This window comes from Ctenopharyngodon idella, chromosome 3, assembly GCF_019924925.1.
Source record: "Ctenopharyngodon idella isolate HZGC_01 chromosome 3, HZGC01, whole genome shotgun sequence".
In the NCBI taxonomy this organism is placed as follows: Eukaryota; Metazoa; Chordata; class Actinopteri; order Cypriniformes; family Xenocyprididae; genus Ctenopharyngodon; species Ctenopharyngodon idella.
Window position 1 is genome coordinate 24,097,737 of NC_067222.1, and position 23,712 is coordinate 24,121,448.

The following is a 23,712-nucleotide window of genomic DNA, read 5'->3' on the forward strand; positions in this document are numbered from 1 at the left end:
AATGACATGGGTATTACACTGGTATTGCGACGTAAACATGAAATATGAGGACATTTCATGAGTCCTCATATACAAAATAGCTTTAAAAACATACTAAACAATGTTTTATTAAAAATGTAAAAATGCAGACAGTTTTCTGTGATGGGTAGGTTTAGGGGTAGTGTAGGGGGATAGAATGTACCGTTTGTACTGTATAAAAACCATTATGCCTATGCATGTCCTCACTTTGATAGCAAAACAAACCTGTGTGTGTGTGTGTTGTGTGTGTGTGTGTGTGTTGTGTGTGTGTGTGTGTGTGTATTTATCAGGGGGTCAGGGTCCAGTTAGCCCCTGCTGGTACATTCTGTAACTGCACTACAGAGGGTTTTCTTTCCTTTTGTGCCGTTAGCAATGTAAGCATCTGGCCGGTCGGTGTGTTTAAAGAGACCTAATGGATGATTAGCTGGGTGATAAAACAAAAAAGGACAAGAGCACTGCTTTAGGCAGCAGATGGTAAATAGCTGAGCAGAAGAAGGAAAAAAGAACTAAAGAAAGAGCTGAGCAACTGAGTCACAGAGCTAAAGGTTGCATAAAGAGGGACGGGTGAGAGGAAAAGAGACGTAGTGAGTGAATGCGAAAGCTTCTTTGGAGGTGAGCCCATGTGGGCTTTGTGATTTGAAAAGATCTGCTCTGATGTTGACAAGTGCAGAGCCGGATCAGGACAGGTAACAACTCAGAATCTTATTACACAAAAAATGCAAACGCAGAGGCCGACAGTTCAGGATATGATGTAACATCTAAACAGAGGATCGGATTAGATTCCACAAATCATAATTTAAGTTTTGTGGCTATTAGTCCACGTCTGTTAACTGTGACATCATCTATGTGCTAGTGTACACCTAAAAGTTGAGAAAATTTAGACAAACTACTGTAAAAGAATAAACCATTTGTCCCATCCCAACTTTCTGTTTCAGTAGAAAACACCAGGAATGAAAAACACTCATTGAACAATTTTACGAGGCCTTTAACAGTACATGCTATATGAATAATGAAAAGAAAAAAAAGAGCCATTTGGCTGAAACTGGGTTGTGTTTTTGCCGTCTGGTGTGTCATGTGAGTCATAGAGAATGCAATGGGGGTGGGGGTACTTGTCATTGTGGTAATTGTGACTCATTTAGAGTTATTGACAACTAGCCTTAGGTGCTTCTCCAGGCGACAGAAAGAGAAGATGATTTTTATGGTTTCATGCTTTGGAAGCAGGGATGAAGGAGGAGTTGGAGCAAAAATGGATGAGTTGACAGAGAGAATAGTATACTATAGTACTGCACTCTACAGTATGTAAACTAGTGTTGAAAAGCTTGGGGTCGATAAGATATTTTAATGTTTTGAAAGGGCTCACCAAATCATTTATTAGATTAAAAATACAGCAAAAACTGAAATAATATGAAACTTTATTACCATTTAAAATAACTGTTTTCTGTGTTAATATATTTTAAAATGTAATTTATTCCTGTGGCGTCAAAGCTGAATTTTCAGCATCATTACTCTTGTCTTCAATGTCACATGATCCTTCAGAAATCATTCTAATTTGTTGCTCAATTTTTGATTGATAATAATAAGAAAATAATAATTAGTGTTGATAACAGTTATGCTATTTGTGGAAACCATATTTTTGAAAGGGAATTTTTTTTGTAATGTAAAAGTCTTTACTGTCACTTTTGATCAATTTAATGCATCATTGCTAAATAAAAGAATAAATTTTTTTTTTTTTTAAAAAAGTCATTTTCAGATCCCTTCTCCCCACTCATCTACCCTTCATTTCTTATCAGTGTCCTCTGATTAAAAGTGGATAAATCGCTTTGTTGTCTGTTAAATGAATACTTGTCATATATATATATATATATATATATATATATATATATATATATATAGTGAGGAAAAAGTATTGCAAATAGTTGACTCTAGTTTTATACTGCACAGTTTACACATCAGAAAACTTGTATACTGTATACACACTGCAAAAACAGTATAGTATGGCTTTCCAAACATAGCCTGAAGGAGAGAGAAGGTGGGATGAGCTGGAGGAACAGCATCTCCGATAATGAAGAAGGCATCTGGAGAGCAGGCAGATGACATTCAAAACCAGAATGAGAAAGACAAGTGTAGAAGAGAGAGTGGGAGCTGGGAGAAAGAGAACAATGCAAGCAGTTTAGAGAAGAGTAGGGAGATGACCGGTGTGGGCCTGTCAGCTCCAGAGGCAATAAACAGGCATTTAAAGCGACAGGTACACAGTTTCACCCCAGCCAATTAAAAACAGACTGGCACAACAATCTACCTGAGTCTTTTAAAGGGACAGCTACAGTGCTCTTCCGAGGCCAATTAAAGAGGCGACAGCATCATTTTACTCAGCAGAGCTCAAGTGACTGCATCTGGGAACACCACTGATTCTGCTGATTTATCCGTATAGGAGAATCTGTGACTGTTCTCAGTGCCATGAGGATCTGTATTCCATGGGCTCTTGTCTGAAAACGTTGAATAACGCTTTCATAAATGTTTTACAATTGAGTAATGGGGCTTATTGTAGCTTTCTAATTAAATATATGTTGTCACAGACTAAGGTGTCATAAATGAAAAGAGTCCCATCAGCCATGAAAAAAGAAATTCTAGGCAAAATATATGCAAACTGTTTTTCATTTTCCCCAATATTATAATAATAATGCTTTAGGGTCTGCTTTTCTCAATACTGCATGCATTTTCAGTTTTTATTGCAAAATACTGAAGCAGTTGTTAATTAAATATGTGTGCTTATTTTCATATTGTGATGAAAAATCTTTGTTCAAGGAAAAAAAACACTTTGCATATAATAACTTGTCGTCTTTGAAGTGAATTTTTCAATATGGATTTAAATTAAGCTCCTAACAGAGGTAGGATTGCAGGCTGCTGTGGGTAACCTTTTAAAACAGCAACCTTTTGGCCTCAGAGGGCTGAAATATTCCATAACGAGTGTGCGAGAGTGTGTAGCCAGCTCTGGCTCTTTGAATCACATCTCCCCTGGCAATAGTAGAACAGACAGATACACTATTACAGAGTTTCAGACTGATAGCACTGGAGAAAGAAGTACATGTTTTTGCCTAGTCGTTTAAAGAAACAGGCACTGCAATTAATGTAAACCTTCCTGAAGGGGAGAGGCGATGTTCCCTAACTCAAATTCCTTTCTGAAACAAAGAATATGGCAGTTTGTTCCAATGTCTAATAAAAGAGTAGCTTTGCAATTTTGTTATATACCTTTTTCAGACTTGAACAGCAACATGAATCAAAATTTAGTGTACAGATCTTACAGTCCGGTATATCAGAGAATGTTATTCTAAAGGTATGTTTTCACAATCTTTAAATCAAAATGTAATAACTTTCTCTCTCTAAAACCTTTCTTTTCTACTAATGTAGCCAATGCTGAGGAAGAATAATATTCACCAATAATTTCATAGCTCCCCCCCAACAAACCAGTCACCTAATTAAAAAAAAGGCAGCAATATATGCTATTTACACAGTGCAAATAGAAATTAGATGCTATTTACACTGTGAAAATAGCATATTTTATTAGCGATAGATGCTATTTACACTTAGTGCAAATAGAAATTAGATGCTATTTACACTAAGTAAAAATAGCAATATATTCTATTTACACTAAGTGACAATAGCAGCATTTCGTTAGCGATATGCTATTTACACTAGGTGAAAATAGCGATAGATTCTATTTACGCCATGTAAAAGTATCAGTTCTTTGCAATATGAGTAAATAGTAATTAGATGCTAATATTTGCACCTCAGTATTTTTGTACATTAACAGGATGCAATAATATCATAGAGTGTAAATGATTATATTTATTAAAATTATTAAAAGGATGCTGCCTCTCTACACCTTCCCTAACCCTACCCAAAAAATACTTTTAATATTATTAAACACTCGTTAGGCAGTTAATTTCCACTTTTAGAACATTATTTTAATTTTTATTGAAAATAAATGCCTTTTTGATGTGATATGTGATGGGAAAATGGAGAAGAGTGAGCTCGGCAAACCCGTGTTGATTGAATTAAAAGCCAGGTATGCGAGCTTTAGTTGCTACTGTTGCGCCACTAAAGACATTAAATTTCAAGCGTCTTTTTTAAAACTTGAGTGGCCCAACCAGACATTGGTGGGTGGAGCTAGTGTAAATAGCGTTTGCCAATAAGGGACGCTATCTTAGTGTTAATAGACACTCTGAGAAAAAAAAAAAAAAAAACACTCTGGTCCAATTTTTAGGGTTAGTAAGATTTTTAAAATGTTTTTGAAAGAAGTCCCAGTTACACTTTATTTCGATAGTCCACTTTAGACATTCAAGTGTTAGCAGATATTAAGCAGAGAGTCTATTATAATGACGTCTAGTTGACATGTAGTTGCAAAGTTACTTATAGTGAATAGAATGTCTAAAGTGGATTATCGAAATAAAGTGTTACCAAAGTCTCTTTTCCTCACCAAGGCTGCATCAAAAATACAGTAATAATAGTAATATTGTGAAATATTATTACAATTTAAAACTGTGCCAATTTGTGGAAAAAAACGTGATTTGTGTTTTCCTAGATGCCCTCTTCTAACAAAACTATTTACTGTGTGTTTACAAAATACAGGTCCCTATTCCAGTGCATTTCCACCACTATGGGCCGAGCTTAAGAAGTTAAGCACTACTGTCAGCCAGAAAGAGTAAGTAACACCAGCCAATGCATATGGATCCACGAAAGAAATATATTGAGAAGCCAGACTCGTGATCTTTACAAATCTCCAAAGAGGAAGGTAGAAAATGAATCAAGGTACCTGACAAGTGCATGTCAATAAGTCTGACAATATGTCTTTAATTTGGTGGTATGATTCAGATGATAACCTCCTCTGAGTCTCTGAGTACTCAAGGTACTGCACACCGACAAACACACACTGTATTATGTCCCAGCGGAAAGACACTGTGCTGTTAACCTGAGTGTCAAATTAAGTTTGAATATTATGCAGAAAACAATATGTATGAGATGAGATTTTCATTTTCTAAATCACTCCCTATAATTGAGGGAGAGGATGGGAAGCAGACAGGGTGCAATGAAAACTATCTCTCTCTCTCTCTCTCTCGCGCACGCTCTCACTCTCCATCTCTCTCTGTCTCTCAATAAGAGCCGTGCGCTCCTGTGTTTCCTCAGGCTGTTGGATTGAAATCTCCATCTCTAATATGACATCAATTTTTAATTAAAGGCCCCAGATCCCACTCAGATTCCTGAGTGTTCGCCGACACATTTATTTCTCTCACTCTTTGCAACAGACCTCATCCGCTCACGCTGGGAGATTTCTCCTTCTGTTACATGATTAAAATCTGCAAACGGCTCTGCCCTTAGAACTAATTATTCCACACCAAGACAAGAGGCGCAAGGGAGAGAGAGAACACAAAGGGGAGAGAAAGGTAATTTCACAAGAAACAAGCCGTTTGACTCTTAATGAATAATTTATGCTGGCTTCAAGGGGGTCACAAGAGCCCAATAAGCAGACCCTTACACCCACCTATGACCTCAGTCCCAGCTACAAACATCAGTCTCTTCCTTCCTCCTCCTCACCTCTGTCTACGTGCCCCTTTACATGGCCCATCTCACTTGAACTGACCATCTGAAATTATTTGGTAGGTTCAGTTCAGTGATGCTCGCTGGATCCAGGGCTAATTCAGTATTCACGGTGAGATGGCGGCGCCTGAATTGGCTGTCAATTTTTTGCATTATGCCATATTGACAGAGAGAATGTGCATTTGGGTGCAAATCAGCACAATCTGTTCTGTGAAAGGTGAGGCAGGTATAGACAGGCCAGGGAGAGAGAGGTGGACTGGGTATGGAGAGAGAGAGAGAGAGAGACATAGAGAAGAGTGTGTGTGTGTGTGTGTGTGTGTGTGTGTGTGTGTGTGTGTGCGCGCGCATTTTTGTGATTTATGAGGACACAAATTTGTATAATGACATGGGTATTACACTGGTATTACAACGTAAACATGAAATATGAGGACATTTCATGAGTCCTCATATTTAAAATAGCTTTAAAAACATACTAAACAATGTTTTATTAAAAATGTAAAAATGCAGACAGTTTTCTGTGATGGGTAGGTTTAGGGGTAGAGGTAGTGTAGGGGGATAGAATGTACCGTTTGTACTGTATAAAAACCATAACGCCTATGGAATGTCCCCACTAAGCGAAACAAACCTGTCTGTGTGTGTGTGTGTGTGTGTGTGTGTGTGTGTGTGTGTGTGTGTCTGTTTGGCTACCATGATTTTGCCACGTAAGATATCTTTTGTTTATCCCAGAACAACATTCCTGTCCAAAAACATATTCCTAACCCTATCCCTACCCTTAAATCTAACCTTACCCATAAATTATACCTAAAATCAGAGGGAAATTATAGGTGAATAAGAATTGTGAAGAAAACCCTAACCCTTGTTGTAAGCCTAAACTTGACATTAACTCTAAACCTATCCCTCAAATCTGATTGGTTGATTGGAATGTTGTTCCAGGATTAACAAGGAATCAAAAGGATCAATGATACTAAATTAATGCTTTCTTTCAGCAAGTATGCCTTAAATTGATCAAAAGAGATTCAAATTTAAATGAACACTGTTCTTTTAAACTTTCTATTCATCAAAAAAATCCTGAAAAAATATGACAGGTTCCACAAAAATATTAAGCAGCACAAAAAAACTGTTTCCTGAGCAGCAAATCATCATATCAGAATGATTTCTGAAGGATCATGTGACACTGAAGACTGGAGTAATGATGCTGAAAATTCAGCTTTACCATCACAGGAATAAAATAGAATTTTCTTAAAATAGAAAACAGTTATTTTAAATGTTACTAACATTTCACATTATTACTGTTTTTACTGTGTTTTTAATCAAGTATAAGCAGACTTGGTGAGCATAAGGGATTTCTTACCGACCCCAAACTTTTGAAAGGTAGTGTATAATTAACTTTTAAAAGGGAGGAAAAATGCTTTCCATATCTTTTGTTCTTGATGCCAAAGGCTGTGCATCCAATTAAACTCAAACATGTTGTGTGACATCTTCAGAAAACCATGAACAAAACTAAACAAGATAGAAAATATAATGTAAATTAAGTATGAGTTCACTTGCAATGTGTAAAAACAGACCATATTGTATTTTATGACTTTTTTTCTTGCCGAGAGCCTAAAATCAATCAAAACTATGTTGACATATTGGTTATATTTAACCCAACATAAACTATATGTTAACTGTGCACATTGTTGGGCCTATTCAGTCTGATTTCTAATGCAAAGCCAGTTGAGAACCACTGTTCATTGTACCCATAAACATGTTGTCCCGGGCCCTGTGAATTTTAGTGATGGATCTGTGCGTGAGGTTGGGTGAGGCTGGGTGACACAGTAAGATCCTACAAGGCTATGTGTGGCAGCGGTGCAAGACAGTCTAACGGGAGCGGTTTGATTCTATGTCATCGACACAAACACCATCCTAAACTACATCTGTTCTCTCTCCCTTCCTCCACGGCCGAGAGCACAGCTGATGCGCAGAGTAATGGGATTCTCCATAGCACTATAGGACAGGCTCTAACAGGCAGTTTAGATCTCATCTATTTGACCCCATTTGCACTTGTTAGGATCATTCATGGAACGCACTGAGAATCAGAGAGGGAGAGAGCGAGAGATGCAGAGAGCAGGAGAAAAAGAAGGGTGGGGAATGAAATTGTGCACTCCTTTGATAAATTCTCTAGTAAGAAATGTCTGGTATTAAGGGATGACTCTTGGAGTGATAACATTTCAAAGGTAAAGTATCATGAACATGATCATTTCAGTGCTGTTACTCCAGTGTTTTACATCATTCAGGAACGTCTGAAGATCACTAACCACTTTTTGCTCCATTCTAGGCCTGAATGGGATGTTCTCCACATCTGATAGCAAAAATCAAGGCTGAATTTAAACTCTCTATTTCCCCAGTACATCAGTTTAACAATATTTCATTTTTTTATTGTTTTAAATTTAGTAATTTTGTGTATATTTTAATATTAATTATTTGTGTTTTACATATTGGCATTATTTTAGCCATCAGTATACAGTTCTCTTTAGACACCAGCCATTAAAAAAACATGTTTTCAAACAGTATTTGTTACCAGGCTCAGAGCTAATCCTTGAACTGACAACTCGCTTAGTAATTAAAGACTTTTAAATTTCAAGAATTAAAAATTAAGTGGACACCATGGGGGAGGAATAAGAAAAGCAATATAACTCGGTTTTCATCCAGCCTTGAAGGTTTCACCAGCAGATGCCTATGTCACACCCTAATGATGTCAGCAGATGCCTTTGTCACACCCTGATGAGGTCACTGCAATGCTCTGGTAGTACAATAACCATCTGTCTGCTTTCACAGATGGTGACAGATGTCCATGCTTCAAATAAACTGGATGTAGCACTGCATCCATGAAGAAACTCATCTTTGCCCCTATCTACAAGTCTATTTGAAGTCCAGAACCTCCTCAGACATAAACAAATATGTCCTGCTTTCCAAGTCATAATTGGTCCAGCAGTTCATTTGCTTTCGATGAAAATAGATCGATTAAAATCCACACTGGAGGTAAACCTTAAAGCATAATTTGAACGCGTTTGTGAATAGCAATAATTTTAAAAGACTCAGAAGTACTAGTTATCTTCCTTAATGTATGTAAATGCAAAAACAGACACATATTTATAAACTGTGTCAGGTTCATGTAAATGAACAATGTTGTTTAATGTATGTACATACACAAATACATTTAAAATTGTATAGACCCATTTGGAGCAGACATCACAGTTACGTCACTTGCAGCTGCACGCGCATAGTTGTTGCAGAAAAATAGCGGAGGAAAATGTGCAAAATCCACAGGATAAGAGAAAAATGTTTTGTTGTGCCTCTGGATGTTGGAATCGAAATGCAAAAAATATGGTCTTCATTTTTATAGAATACCGTCATTGAAAATGCCCTGTGAAGCTAAACGGAGACGTTTATGTTGCAAGTCACAGACTGGACTGATGAAACCCTCAATGATTAGTCTACTATTAAAGCATGAATTTGATGTAAACAGTAAGTCTACATAATATTCACATATGCAGTTCATAGAGGACATACATACATAACAGTTACAGCAGGAAATAATATTTAAACCTATAACATTTTACATAGATAACTTTTAAATATAGCCTATAACATTTTTATTTCACAATTCTGACTTTTTTTTCTTGCATTTGCGTGTTTTTATCTCCCAGTTCGGACTGTATAACTCGCAATTGTGAGTTTATTTCATCAATTTTTCTTTCTAAGAAATGTGAGATATAAACTCAGATTTGCGAGAAATAAAAGTAATAATTGTGAGATATAAACTTGAAATTAACTTTTTTTTATTTATTCTTTTATTTCGTGGCTTTCATAGACTGCTACTGCACAACTGTCATTTTCTGCAACCAGGCAGGCTCCGCCCAAAAAACACGTTATCGCTGAAAATTGCTCTATACGTTAACATTAAAATTTACACATTTTGAAGTAACATCAACATTGAAAAAGGGAATAATTAACATTTAATATAAATGTATTTAATATATAATATACCTTTAACCAAAATTCATAAATGCTATAGAAGTTATAGAACATTGTTAGTTTCACGCTTATGCAAAGAAGTTTCACATTTCGCCTCATTCCAAAGTTCAAATTTGGTGAACCTGGCCTGTGAATTTGTAATACGTGAAGATATGTGACAAATGCAAGACAAATCGTCAAGGCGCTACCTCTTTGCTGAATTAAAAGAACACAAACTTTATAGATGCAGGTTAGCAATGTTGTAGGAAAGTGGAGTAGATTGTATATTTTTACATTTTGGATGTATTATTTGTTTATGTTGAATGTATGGTTTTTTTTTTTTTTTTTTTAAAGATGCTTCACGACCATCACATCACGACCGTTGCAGTGTTCAAAGAAAATTTCACGTGTTCAAAGTCTAGTTTGATGGCCCTATTACTTTGCCTTCTGTCCTGACATACATTTGACCTTAAACGGTCTGATTCTACAGTCAGTATGTCAGCTGCTGTCATGGTATAGCTGTTTGCCTAAACAACACATCTGGTTTAATGACACAGACGTGACATGACATGACAAAGGTAACTCTGTCGCCCCCTTGAGTACTGAGGGTTTTTTTTTTTTTTTACCACAGTAACCCTAGAGCACATGCACTTGCGATGCATTTTGTCTGTGTTTGCTTCTGGTCTTAGGAAAGGTCTTGCCTTTCTTGCTTAGTATAATGTAAGCATGGTAACTACCATAGCATTAGTTTCATTTAAGCGGTGTGTTAATATTTATACAGGGGCATTTAACTGAGATATAATTGGATGTTGACAGTAGGGCTTAATAATCTATACATAGAAGCTGTGCCATGTTGTTGTCCTGTAGCTTATCTTGAAAAGGGAGAGCCATGCCAATGATGCCCATCTCTGGGAAGGAGGTGGATTGGAGACTTACTAGGACTCCACCAGGGGTCAGCCAGTCGGTGCTAATGCGTAAAAATCAGTGTTCAACACACATTACACAGGTAGACAGCAGTGTTTAATGAAACTGTGTGTATCTCCCAGTACCTTTGGTACTGTGCTTTGTCTGACTTGTTTGTCTTTGAGTGACTAACTTGCCCTCTTACTGTCTCAAGATGAACTGTTGGTCGATCTAGGGGACAGTCTCAGAAATTTTTTGTACAGTAAATCTGGCCAGACAAGGCAGCAGACCGTGAGGGACAAGAGAGGACTCGTTGAACAGGTGAGTCACAGAATATCTGACAGTTTATGGCATGCAAACAGATTTTTTAAGAGCTGTTTAAGAAACATCAGATTTGGACACTGTCAGACTTTAAACACTCTCTCTTCAGGTCTGTTGTGTGTTGGCTTTTTTCAGTGATTTAGTTTTAGAAGTGTGTCAGTCCAATAAGAAATGTCCCTCTAAACTGAATGGGTCTGAAAACACAAACAGTCATATTGATCACATGCATTAGACAAACAGTGTGTGAATTGATGTTTTGTACACACACACACATACAAATTAACACACAGTCTTTTTTAATCTTTTCTGTGTATGCCAAAAACCAAAGCTTACTGCGCACACCCAGACAGATGGACTGGAGTTGTCTGATTTTAATGTCAGTGTTTAGTTTATTTTCCCTCATGACTGTGTAGAAAGTGGACTGCCGGCTCTGAAAAATGACATCTTGTAACTGTATTAATTTAATGAGCTCATAATGAGAATGATGCTAGGCCAATATCATCAGCATAAACGCGTTTAATGCGGTAATTGCCTGCAATAAGCTCTTGACTGCATGACATTGTTCTGTAGAGAAATCACTTAAATCATCACAATCAGGAGTGAAAGAGGGGAAAAGGATGACTGTTGATTATGTGAATATTTAAAGAACAGGAAGGAGTTGGCTACCTTAATGTGCGAGTATGGACTTTATTTTATATTATTATATTATTTTATATTGATGTGTATTATTATTTAAAATGTTTTTGTTGTTTTTATATTTTGGTGTGTTTAGTGAGATGTGTGCAGTATAGATCTGTTCAGTGTATGTTCACACTGCAGCAAAATATTGTTGTCACTTCCTATCTGAGTGCTTATTTCGGTTTGTTGATATATGGTAATGAAAACCTCATTCTACAACTGAATTCACTCCTGAAAAATTCAGGTTTAAAGTGACAGCACATTTGAATTAAAGTCACAATGTGATGGAAGTAGCAGCAGATCTTCCTTCCACATTGTGATACGGATTATGGAAAAAGAAAAAAAAAATAGGGTGGAGACTTAAAGGGATAGTTCACCCCAAAATGAAAATTCTGTCATTAATTACTCACCCTCATGTTGTTCCAAACTCGTAAGACTTTCATTCATCTTCTGAACACAAATGAAGATCTTTTTGATGAAATCTGAGAGATGTCTGTCCGTCCATTGACTGCCTTTGCAACTACCACTTTAATGCTTCAAAAAGTTCATTAAGAGATTGTTAAACTAATCCATATGATTCGAGTGGTTTAGTCCAAAGAGACTCGATTGCTTTTTATGATGAACAGATTTAATTTAGGCTTTTACTCACATGTAAACATTGATCAGCGAACATAGCAGAAGTTCAACCTAACCTAAATGATGCTCAAGAACAAACCTCTTCTGGAAGCTGAAATGAGCTGCATAACACACCAGAACGAACCTCATTTGTTATGCAGCACGTTTGAGCTTCCGGAAGAGGTTTTTTCTTGTGCGTCACTTAGGTTCGGTTGAGCTTCTGCTTACTCTGTGTTCGCTGATCAATGTTTACATGCGAGTAAAAGCCTAAATTTAAAACTTTTTAAACTGCTCAATTCATATGGATTAGTTTTACGATTTCTTTATTAACTTTTTGAAGCATCAAAGTGGTTATTGCAAAGGCAGTCAATGGACGGACAGACCTCTCTCAGATTTCATTATTAAGATTAAGATTTCACCATTTAATTCTATCCAACGGTTGTTGATTGGATGAAAGCAGATCTGAATGTGAGCTTGCAGTCATTTGTAAGAAAAAGGCAGGGTTTAAGCAGACTAAATGATTGGAGAAGTCTGGCATATGTTGCCATTGAGAAGTCAGCCGTTTCACCGCAAGATTAGGTTTTAATTAAATTTTTTTTTTTTTAAATTAAACATGGATGGATGAATCATTCACAAAAAGATCAATAAGATGCATTAGGTATAGATAGGGTGAATTTCTATTTCATAACGACTTTAAGTCTATGTACTGTGTATAGAATCAAACTGAACAACTACTGTAATTAAAATGTAGAAAACATCAAACAGGTCAAAATGGCAAAACATTGCTATGGTTTTCAACAGTTTATGTCAGCTGTCAGGATTTCGACATTGGCTTCTGTATTCAGTACACAGACAAAATGATAATTTTGTGGATTCGCTCCCATAACTTATGTGTATGTGGCCAGGTTTTAGATGTTTCCATTTTTAGATGTTTGATTTTCTTAGTTGCTAAATTCAGTCAGCTCATGGCAAAGGGCACAGATTTAATAAAAGCTCCTGAGTTTAACTAGGCAAACGCTTAAAGGCTTTATTAAAGCAGGCCCTTTAGTTTCAATAAAGCCGCTGAAAATTAGGGTTGATTATTAATGTGCTCTACATGTCTATTAATAATAATGGCATAATAGTGTTTAATAAGGGATAATTCACGGATTGCTCCATAATTTATCACTGTCACATGGCAAATGAATTACCCATGATGCCCAATTTAGGTGTGCGAACACGTAAGCCATTTTCATGCGTCTGACTCTCCCTCAGGTTTTAAGTAATGTGGCAGATAAATGACCTAACGCCGTAAGCTAAATTGGATAATTACATTATTAGTGTCTTCCTGACGTAAAGTATAGTTATTTATCTGAAGGTATTCACTGACAGCATTCTGCAGGCCACGCGAGGAAAACCAAGTATGGCATTTTAATTAAATTCCTTATAACCTTCACCTGTAATTTTATGAGTCTGCTCTTTTCAGTCTGTTTCTTTTCTTGGCAATATATATATTTTTCATATCACGAAGTAAAAAATGAACCTTAGAAAAAATTTCTATAAGACTGTGTTTTTTCTTTATTAAAATTGTCAAGCCCAGAAGATTGGTGATGCCCTGGTATGTATGTTGTGTATTTCTCTCAGGACTGACCCCCATCAAATCCAAACTTGGGTTACAGATTTAAGGGAATGTGACCTTATTAAACTTCCTCTCACTGGCAGCCCCTCTCAGATAATTACACGTAGGTGTTTTGTAATTATTCTAGGGAAGATTTGTCATGGTTATTAGTTGTCCGCCCCCTTCCGAATAGACAAATGTAAGTAGCCAAATGGGAGGCTTTACAGCAGGAAGTTGGATTTGTACTAATGCAACATCCTAAAAAAGACCCTGTATGTGGCATAATTAAACTCTACAAATAAAGCAATGCTTGTTTGTTGTTTAGATTCCTAATTCTGATATGCTTCTCTTTTTCCACTTTAATGACATCATTTTGTATCCCTGCAGAATACAAGAGGATTAAAACGTGTCAAAGAAGAAGTCATGAATTATTCCAGCTACACAGCAGATAATTGTAACACAGAGACTGCCAGAGGGGGATTAAATTTAGACTGCGGGTGTTAAGCTATAACACCCTCGCAGCAGGTGCATAAAAAACAGGCAGCCGTACACAACCTTTGCTCTAAAGTTAAATTATGGATATTTTACTCATTGATATCAGGTACACCAAGAGCAGTATAAGACTGTGTACAACAATTGACTCTGACCAACCCCTACAGGAATTTTTCATTAAAATGTTAGCTGTGGAGTTTTCCTCAGAGCTCTTATTCTCAGAAGTGCCATGCCTATTTAAAGGAGGCACATGCCCCCTCAGATTGTTGCGCAAAGTGGATTTTGAGAGCTCCTAAATAATAGTAATAGTAATAATAATAATAATTAGTTTCACATGTCATATCTAAATAAGCTGTTATAGAAATCAGTTTTAGTTCGATTGAGTCATACCTTTCACAAATCGTTTGCCCTTACCTAAATGATAATAATAAATATTTAAATTTAAATATTAAAATTTAGCAAATGTTAGCCTAATTTTCATATTATCACTGTGAAGCTGCTTTGAAACAATCTGTATTGTAAAAAAAAAGAAAAAAAAAAAGTGCTATATAAATGTAGATGACTTGAATTGCACTTTGTCTGTTTAAATTTATTTCAAATTTTAGGTCAGGAATTTGAATCTTGGTCTCTTTGCATTGAGAAAAACATCTATATAGCTATATATATATATATATATATATATATATATATATATATTTCAGTTTATATCAGTTTGTAGCACAATACTTGAATGTATTCATGGTGTTGCAGACTAGAGTATGGAGTGGTGCAAAAGTGAAGTTTTTATGTCAGAACGTTGTTTTCTCTCGCTTCGTGAAATGGCACAATGAAAAACCTGGAGTAGAATGTTCTAGACCGGCTTTCAGGCTGTGCTTTGCTTGGTGATAAAATATTCCCTATTGTGATGTTTATCCTAGTTAAACACTTTCTCGACGAGAAAAAATTTAGGGCCATCGGGAATTGATCGGATTGTTAGATTGTTGTGGTTTGCTATTGCAGTGATCTCATATGAGTGACAGGTTGTCCTGCCCTTGCGCCAGTAAACACGTAATCAGAGAAGAGAAGTCATTGCAAGTGGGAGGGGAATTTATTTTGATTAAATATTACAGGACACATGACTTTAAAAATAAATAATGATATGCACTAATAAATAATTTGTAATAAATGCTGCAATATTCCATAAGAAAAACATTTTGATTGCATGGTGACTAACTTCTTTTGGAAATATTTTCGTTGACAGAAGAACTGGCCATCTTGGTCTGAAACTCAAGTTACTTAATATGAATTACTTATAAAACTGTTGTACAAAAGCACTATCACACTCACAGCTGAGCTGTATAAATGATTCAGCACACTTGATCATGTGATATTGCTTAGATATTTTCTACAAAAAGTTTTTAGCGTTGTTACGTTGTGTTTTCTCTCTCTCTTTCTTTTTTTCTTCTTTTCTTTCTTTCTTTTTTTTTTTTTTTTTTTAAATATATATATTTTTGGTCATGTCATCTAAATATGGCTGTACTGTCACTGGTGCTCCCTCGAAAAATTAGGATCATGACGCCCCTGAATTTTCTCACTGTATCTTTCCTTACCCCATCTTTTTCCTCCACACAAACTCACACAAACTACGCAGAATAAGCATGGGACCCCTTGCGCGCGAAGCGAACCATGACGTTCAAGAAAAAGTCAATACGCGCTCGAGCGGGTCCATCCAGAGCTCGCGCCCTAAACTCCCGCCCTAGAGCGCACGGCGGGAAGACGATAACGGCCACCCCTTGACGCACAGGTGACGGCCACGTGAAGCGCAGCACTCAACCATTGACAGAGACCCTGTTCGGTTCAATAAACACAATACTGAAACTTAATATAACCCTTTAGACCTCAAATCATCCCCGCAGCCGCTCACCAAGCACGCTGTCCCGTTGAGGAGCAGCAGGATGAAGCTGTGGTCGGAGCGCATCTCGTCGTTGTCCTGCTGTCGACAGCTCTTCGTTCAAGAAGACGCGGTTCCTCCGGTACCGTATCCAAAACAGGCGAGACCCGGTCCCATGTCCAACAAAAAGTCAAGCGCGAGCTTTCCTCTGAGTGGAATCCCACCTGCTGTCTGTCACGGTAAACTCCCGCTACTTGGAGCTCGTCACATCCAAAGGTGTGTGGAAACTGACAAGACACTTAATCGCTGCAATCTGCGTACACTGCTCCGTTTCGTGTTGCTGTGTGAAGGGAATCATCTTCGTTATCCGCGCTTTTATGTGCTGGTGACGGTTAGGATCCCAGTGCGCGAGCCTGACCGGAGCGCAAACTCCTCGAGCGTCGCGCATATCAGTACATGCAGACTGGCAGCAGGGCTCCTACATACGCTGACGTTTTAAACCCCCCTCTCTCTTTCTCTCTCCCTCGTCAGAGCCCCAATCATCCTTTTTCACCCTTTCTCTTCTTCTTCTTCCCCTACTCTCTCTCTCTCTCTCTCTCTCTCTCTCTCCCCCCAAAACACCCATCTATCTCTCTGTCCTCCTGCCTTTCTTCCTTTACCCTGTCAACCCCTTAATTCCCTCTCTTTTCTAAACCTAAATCACAATAGTCAGCTTCAGTCTTTTATATGACAAAATCCGCAATAATGCATTGCTTGGTAAATTTATCAATACATATCCCTGGATATGAATTCTTTGTTCCTCCAGGAACAACATTCCTGTTAACCAATCATTACCCATTAACTTTAGGGTTAAAAGGATAGTTCACCCACAATATATTTCTCTCTCCCCCCCTCCCCCATTTAGTTACCCTCATAGTTACCATCATATAAACTTTATTTCACCCTCAGTCACAATTGGCTTTCATTGCATCTTTTTCCCCCCATGCAATGGAAGCCAATAGTGACTGATGCTTTCGTTCTGCCTAATATCTTTTGTTTTCCTCAGAAAAAGAAAATAGTATATGGTTTTGGAACAACATTAAGGTGAGTACATTGTTATATTGAATGTTATTGGATAACCTATTGATAAGTGACTAACATGCACTTTGTCTAGGAGCATGTTCCTCTCACGTTGTGCTGACAGAAGCGTCACAGGTTATTAAACCTGATGCCAGCGGTACTTTGACACAAGGTACAAGTCATTCTTATTGGTTTGTCAGCATCAGTGTACCTCTGTTATCTGTTTTGGGTTATTTGGCTCTTTTTGCCATCTAAGATACTCTGCCCTCCACCTAACTGGTACAGTAATTGGCCCTGGGAGAGGCCTACTGTGTGTATTGGGATGCGATTTGTTTAGCCTTATTGATTTGAAACAGCCCGGTATCCTCTGCCTTACTATGTGAGTCTAATATGAAATCAGATCACTTGCACTATACAGCCAACTGAGATAATTTATTTTCTTGTCTGTGTCTTTTTGGGACTCGGGTGATAATTTCCCTCTTTTTAAATGTTATTGCTTTTCCCTCCCTCTGTGTGTGCATACTTGAATAGTGACCTTTGACCCTCTAAGGTCACTGTACATCCCTTGTCAAATATTAATACTGGGCATTAAAACAGTGTGTGCGTGTATGATTAAGTGCAAGTCTGTGTTGGCTTGGTGATGGAATGGCGAGAGGGCAAAGGGTCAGATTCTCTGATTGAATCCCTGGAGATTGAGACACAAAATGTAAAGATCGAAAAGTAATGAACCAGAGAAACCGCAAAGAAAGAAAAGGAAAAAAGACACAAGATCAAAGCAACAGACTGATTAAGCCATTTCTTCTCCAAATCAGCTGTTTCCACTAACATAACTTTTAATAGAGAGTGATAAAACACACGTTTTCTTCAATCAAAATGTGTGTATTGCTATTCATAGTGAGATACTTTTGTGTGACTCTCATGAAGCCTGACAAGAACATGTCCAGGTTATATTTCACCCCAAAATCAAAGAACTAAATAAATTATGTAATTATTTACATCATGGTATTTATTGTATTTGCCTTTATGTTGAGTTAAATAATAACAACGCTGTATATTCAGGCTAATGTAAAATAAAATAATGGTAATTACAAAAAATATAAACATCAAACATCCAAATGCATCACTGTAGTGAGAATTTTTTAAGGGGAAAATATAACCTGTTAATCTACAGGCCTGAAATGTTTTCATTCATTAGTTCAAAGTTACTGTTAGTTTTAATGTAAAATAATGCAATTAACTTGACAAACTACATCACTGAAATTGTCTCAGACTCATGCTGCATTTTCAATTAATCTCATTGGTCATAAAACAGGCTTCATTTTTGTTATTCAGTAAATACATTTACATAGATTATACATCTATATACATGTGGGGAAATGTGAGGTAGACATGTTTTTATAAAATTCATTCAATTAAATTTCTTCTGTAGTATTCAAAAGAAATTATGCATAAGGATGATGTTACAAGCCATGCAGAGTGTGTGTATCTGTGATTGAAAGCGATAGTGTCTCTGTTTGTGTATGTCTGTGAGCCTGCATTAGTGTAGGGATCAGGACTGAGGGCGTTAGTGGCTTGGTTTCACAACGCTAATGTCATTTGAGTGTGCTCTGTTGGAGACAGTGGGTAATCCAATGAAGGAGACGCTGTGCCTGCAAATTATGTACAATAGAAAGGTCTTTACCTCCATCTTGTGTTGATTTTTGTTACTACAGCCATGCTGGGGAAAATGGTCCAAATGTCTGTTTGAAATACTAACAAATGTTTTGCTGCCTTTGTGCTCAGCACTGTTTGAGACTGTTTGAGGTTTGAGACTGCCATCCAATTACAGGTATGTCCATAATGTCATGTTGAATGTCTAGAACAAATTTAAAGTGTTAATTCACCCCAAAATGAAAATTCTGTCATTTATTACTCACCCTCATGTTGTTCCACACCCGTAAGACCTTCGTTCATCTTCAGAACACAAATTAAGATATTTTTGATGAAATCCGATGGCTCAGTGAGGCCTCCATTGAGAGCAAAGCCATTGAACCTCTCAAGATCCATAAAGATACTAAAAACATATTTAAAACAGTTCTTGTGAGTTCAGTGGTTCTACCTTAATATTATAAAGCGACTAGAATACTTTGTGTGTGCCAAAAAAACAAAAATCACCCATCACTATATGTTGTCGAACAGTCGTTATTTAGTTTTTTTGGTGGACAAAAAGTATTCTTGTCGCTTTATAATATTAAGAAAGAACCACTGAACTCACATGAACTGTTTTAAATATGTTTTGAGAGGTTCAGTGGCTTTGTTCTCAATGGAGGCCTCACTGAGCCATCGGATTTCATCAAAAATATCTTAATTTGTGTTCCGAAGATGAACGAAGGTCTTACGGGTGTGAAATGACATAAGAGGGTGAGTAATAAATGACAGAATTTTCATTTTGGGGTGAACTAACCCTTTAAGTGAGCTTCAGAGGTGAGACTAAAAAATATTTAATGAATACTATACTTATGTATCTAAAGAAATTGATTCATAATTAATTTACAGCTTTCAATCATTTTATCAAATGCCATTTTTATTGTTTCAACCAAGAATGCAGAGCGTGTCTCTGTGCTGCCTACAAACAGCATCCAGATGGAGGCATCTTAATAGACAGGATGTTGTGTGAACATTACATTCAGATGTGCCTTGATGTCTTCCTTCTCTCATATACTTGTTGGGAAGGGAGCATTTTTCAGTTTTTCTTTCTCAGGTTTGTTTTAAGTTTTAATTTTAGTAAAGTGATAAGATTTATTTATTTACTTTACATAACATATGCATTCATCCTGTACTGGTTTTATTTCAGAAGAGAAAAAAATTCACCTCTCTAGATCTGAAGGTGTGTTTTACCTATAGCAACTGAAGAGGGCACCATTGCCTTAAGGAAAATATACCAACATGTTCTCCATATGTGCAAAGTGTGTGTATACCATGTAAGTGATTTGAAAGTTTTCTTTAATTCTATTCTCAGCAGTTGACACAGCATGAGCTTTTTTAAAAAACTGTAAGTGACACTCACTCCAGGTCACTTATTTCAGCTCAAATGATCCTTACCAGCGAGTTGTGAATGATATGATTTCACTCCCACTGATGTGTCCCCCATGGTTATGTTTTTTTTTTCCAGGGGGAGAGATTAAGAGAGCAAAAGAACGAGGGACCAAAGCACAGAGAAACAGGATATAAATGAGAAAGGCAACCTCGGGGTGGCCGAACCATCAGTGCCAGAAATATAATCACAGCTGCCTCTTAATGTTCAGGCAAGTTCAATTTGACATCACAAAATCTACAGTGGTACACATTCATTATGAATGTAAACAATGGAAGATGAGGAGAGGAAAAAATTTAGATCACAAATGTAAACATAATCAGTGGGAAAAAAATGCATATGATTGGTGTTTGTTTTGAGCTGTGACAAATTGTGCTGAAACATACGATACAATCCCCCAACCCCCAACTTTACATAAGGCCAGCATTTACTCATACTCAGCTTTTGTAAAATGTCAAAATTACACTTAAGACTTCAGAGGAATGTGGGATGAAAAAGATAACATCAAGCAAGGGACAGATGGGACAAAAAAAAGAAACATAAGCAAACCCTCAGCAAAGAAAAGCCCGCGTGAAAGACGTGAGAAATGTGCAGATGAAGGATGAAAGAGCTGCAGTTTCAGTAAAAGGAGAGCAGGGATGAAGGTACTAGAGAGCTGGCCTGCAGAGGTCGAGTTCACTTCTCTTTGAGTTCTGGAGGATCAGGCTTCATCAGTACCTTATTCATCCTTTTTTTCTTTGTTTCTTCTGCTGCCCCTTTTCTGAAGGAGGGCACAGAATGAAAAGAAATGTAAGCTTCCAGTTTTTCTCATCTTTGAAGAGTTTGATCCATTTGCCTGCTTTTAATAGGCAGGCTCATTACAGGTGTAGGTGTGAGAGGGATGATTGTCAGACGAAAACAACTGTAGGAATAATCTGTCCTGTCTGGCTGCATTTACACTATAATGCAATCTGATCTTTTGACACATTACTGCTCAAAAGTTTGAGGTCATTAAAAAGTTTTAGGATTTTTTTAATAATAATAATAATAATACAATCGGTATCGGCCGATAAAAACTATTATTATAACTATCGGTCATCGGCAGATTGTTTAAAAAACAGCCGAAGATCAAGGCTGATTATATCTTGTCAGTCAAAAGGGTGCGGAAAAACGTGTTCAGACTGCAACTCATACTGTGTGTGGAAAAAAATCTCTCTTGTGTTAAATTTTGTTAACTTGACAATAACGCATTGTTGGTTTTTTTTGGTACATCAAACATTATTAATAGTACCTCCCATCCAGTAATCACAAAGAGCTTTGTGCTTTGTTAATTCTGATAAGAAGCAAAGTCTCAGTTTTCAAATTCTGTCCATTTTATCATGAAATTCAAACAATAAATGCCGTTTTGACGCTCTTAAATGTGACGTGACAGATCACTGTAGCGCCTCAGTTCATGCGGCAGCACGGAGCGTGAGTCTTTTCTTCCACACGAATACAAGTTATATCTTGAAAAACATACATGAACATCAAAAGGTATGGTGAAAGATATAGTACAGCTTACTGAAATGTATCATGTCTCGTCATGTCTAGTAACTGATCATGTAATCAGTTAATCTGTGTTTGAACCACAGAAAGGCGTCAATAAAACAGCTTGTGAACAATATGTCAGATAACGTCACATTTACCTCAGGAATGTTATCCAATGTTCATAGTTCCTTAGTTAGCTATAAAAAAAAACACTAGAGAGGGGATTATTTACTGTTAATTATATGTTTGAATAAATTTGCCATGACGATAAGTGCTTATTAAAACTATACTGAGTTTTATACAAACATTTCAGTTTTTATTTGAGTGTAAATATCTTATCTGAAAATAAATGGCAGCTGAATATAATACCTTTGTTGTTAATTGTTACGTCTAATAATATAGTGTACCAAATGAGGGTTCCCTGTATAGTTTGCAGCATTATTTGCAAGAGATTTTATTTCCTTAAGAAAAAACTATTAGTATCGGCATCAGCATCGGCCGATATCATTCTTAATAATCAGCTATCGGTATGGGCGGAGAAATTTAGTATCGGTGCATCTCTAAATAATAATAATACTTTTACTCAGCAAGGGTGCATTAAATTGATTTTCTGTTTCAAATAGATTTCAAATAGAAATAATTTTTTCAAGGTTTCCACAGAAATAATAATCAGCACAACTGTTTTCAACATTAATAATAATAAGAAAATGTTCAGCAGCAAATCAGCTTGTCTGGCATCATTAGATAGCTTTTTAGTAGTGGTCCAAAGATGTGTTTAACATAAAGACCACTGAATAGCCTATGTCCTGCAAATTCTGCATTGTTAGTGTCATCAAACAGGAATAGGCTTCCCAAACACTCCCTCCGTCTGACAATTCACAACTGTCTGAAAACTTCTAGTTCTCAGAATTACTTTGTACATATATGAATAATGTTGCATGCCATTAATTTTTTTCTTTTAATACATACAGAATATCAGAAGACTGACCAACTTAACCAGTGAAGGCAATAGGGGACCAGCATGAAATGGGTGTGCATTTTGCCTTTTTCTCTCATTTTGAAGAAATTGTTTCCAGACTTTGTCAAAGCCAAGCCCACAACTCAGCAGTGGCTTTAGCACTGTCCTCACTCGTTCACTTCCACCACATCATATTTTTCTCTCTCTCTCTCTTGCTCTCTTGCCGTCTCTTCTTCAAAACCTTCTATTAGTTTCTCTGGTGGCTGTCATTTAAGTAAGCAATAAGTTACGAGAGGCTGTGCTGTATCGTGTATAAGTCACGGCTGAAGGGTGTTGTTAGGCATGACGCGAAGCAGAGTGCCTGCAACCCCTTCAGCCGTGACTTATTCACGATACAGCACTAGCCTCGAGTACTTTATTGCTTTTATAAAACGGTTACCACACAAAACAAATATTAAAGCCAGAAATATGTATCAATGCAACTTTTATGAAGTAAACTTTTACTAAAGCATTCCTTCCGCCGGAAAAAATAGTCCCTGATCATGAACAGCAACAGAAGTTACATTTTCATGCCATTAGATGGCAGCAAAGACTGTCTTTATAAGTGTGTCAGTCAGTAGTGAAGACTTTTACATTGAAAAGACTGAATTGTTGTGAACACGGAACAAGACGCAACTGACAAATGCTTTGACTAGCGCTGTCAGTCACGGGAAAACCCCTTAACTTTTAAAAGGACAAGATAATACATCAGACATTTAAACAGATTTTTTATTATGAACATAGGACTGACCTGAAGGAAAATGCTAAATCTGAATGCAGGTAATAAACTCGCTCACTCGATCTTTTTCTCGCACACTCTTCTACATAATACAGTAAGCTTCAATAAACAATATCAATTGAGAACATAAAGTATATGTTGCTAAGAGTGGTTGCTAAGGGTGTTGTGTAGTGATACACAGAACCGTTGGGTTAAGCAGTCATAGCCGTGTTTTATCGTGAATAAAACACATCTATTGACCAATCAGAATCAAGGA

The 23,712-nt window shown here is 36.9% G+C and overlaps 1 protein-coding gene and 1 long non-coding RNA gene across 2 annotated transcripts in view; one reads left to right on the forward strand and one right to left on the reverse strand.

Moving 5' to 3' along the window:
- The window catches only part of LOC127508618 (neurexophilin-1), a 32,052-nt gene extending 13,030 nt beyond the window's left edge, over positions 1–19,022 (reverse strand). The window contains exon 1 of the mRNA XM_051886736.1: positions 16,116–19,022. Within this exon, the coding sequence (XP_051742696.1) occupies positions 16,116–16,169 (54 nt within the window). The 5' untranslated portion in view covers positions 16,170–19,022. The remainder of the gene's footprint in view (positions 1–16,115) is intronic.
- A 545-nt stretch (positions 19,023–19,567) lies between these two features.
- On the forward strand, positions 19,568–20,419 carry LOC127508624 (uncharacterized). The gene is made up of 3 exons (XR_007928849.1): positions 19,568–19,881; positions 19,975–20,101; positions 20,293–20,419. It is a non-coding gene; the product is annotated as an uncharacterized LOC127508624 (long non-coding RNA).
- The last annotated feature ends 3,293 nt before the right edge of the window (positions 20,420–23,712 follow it).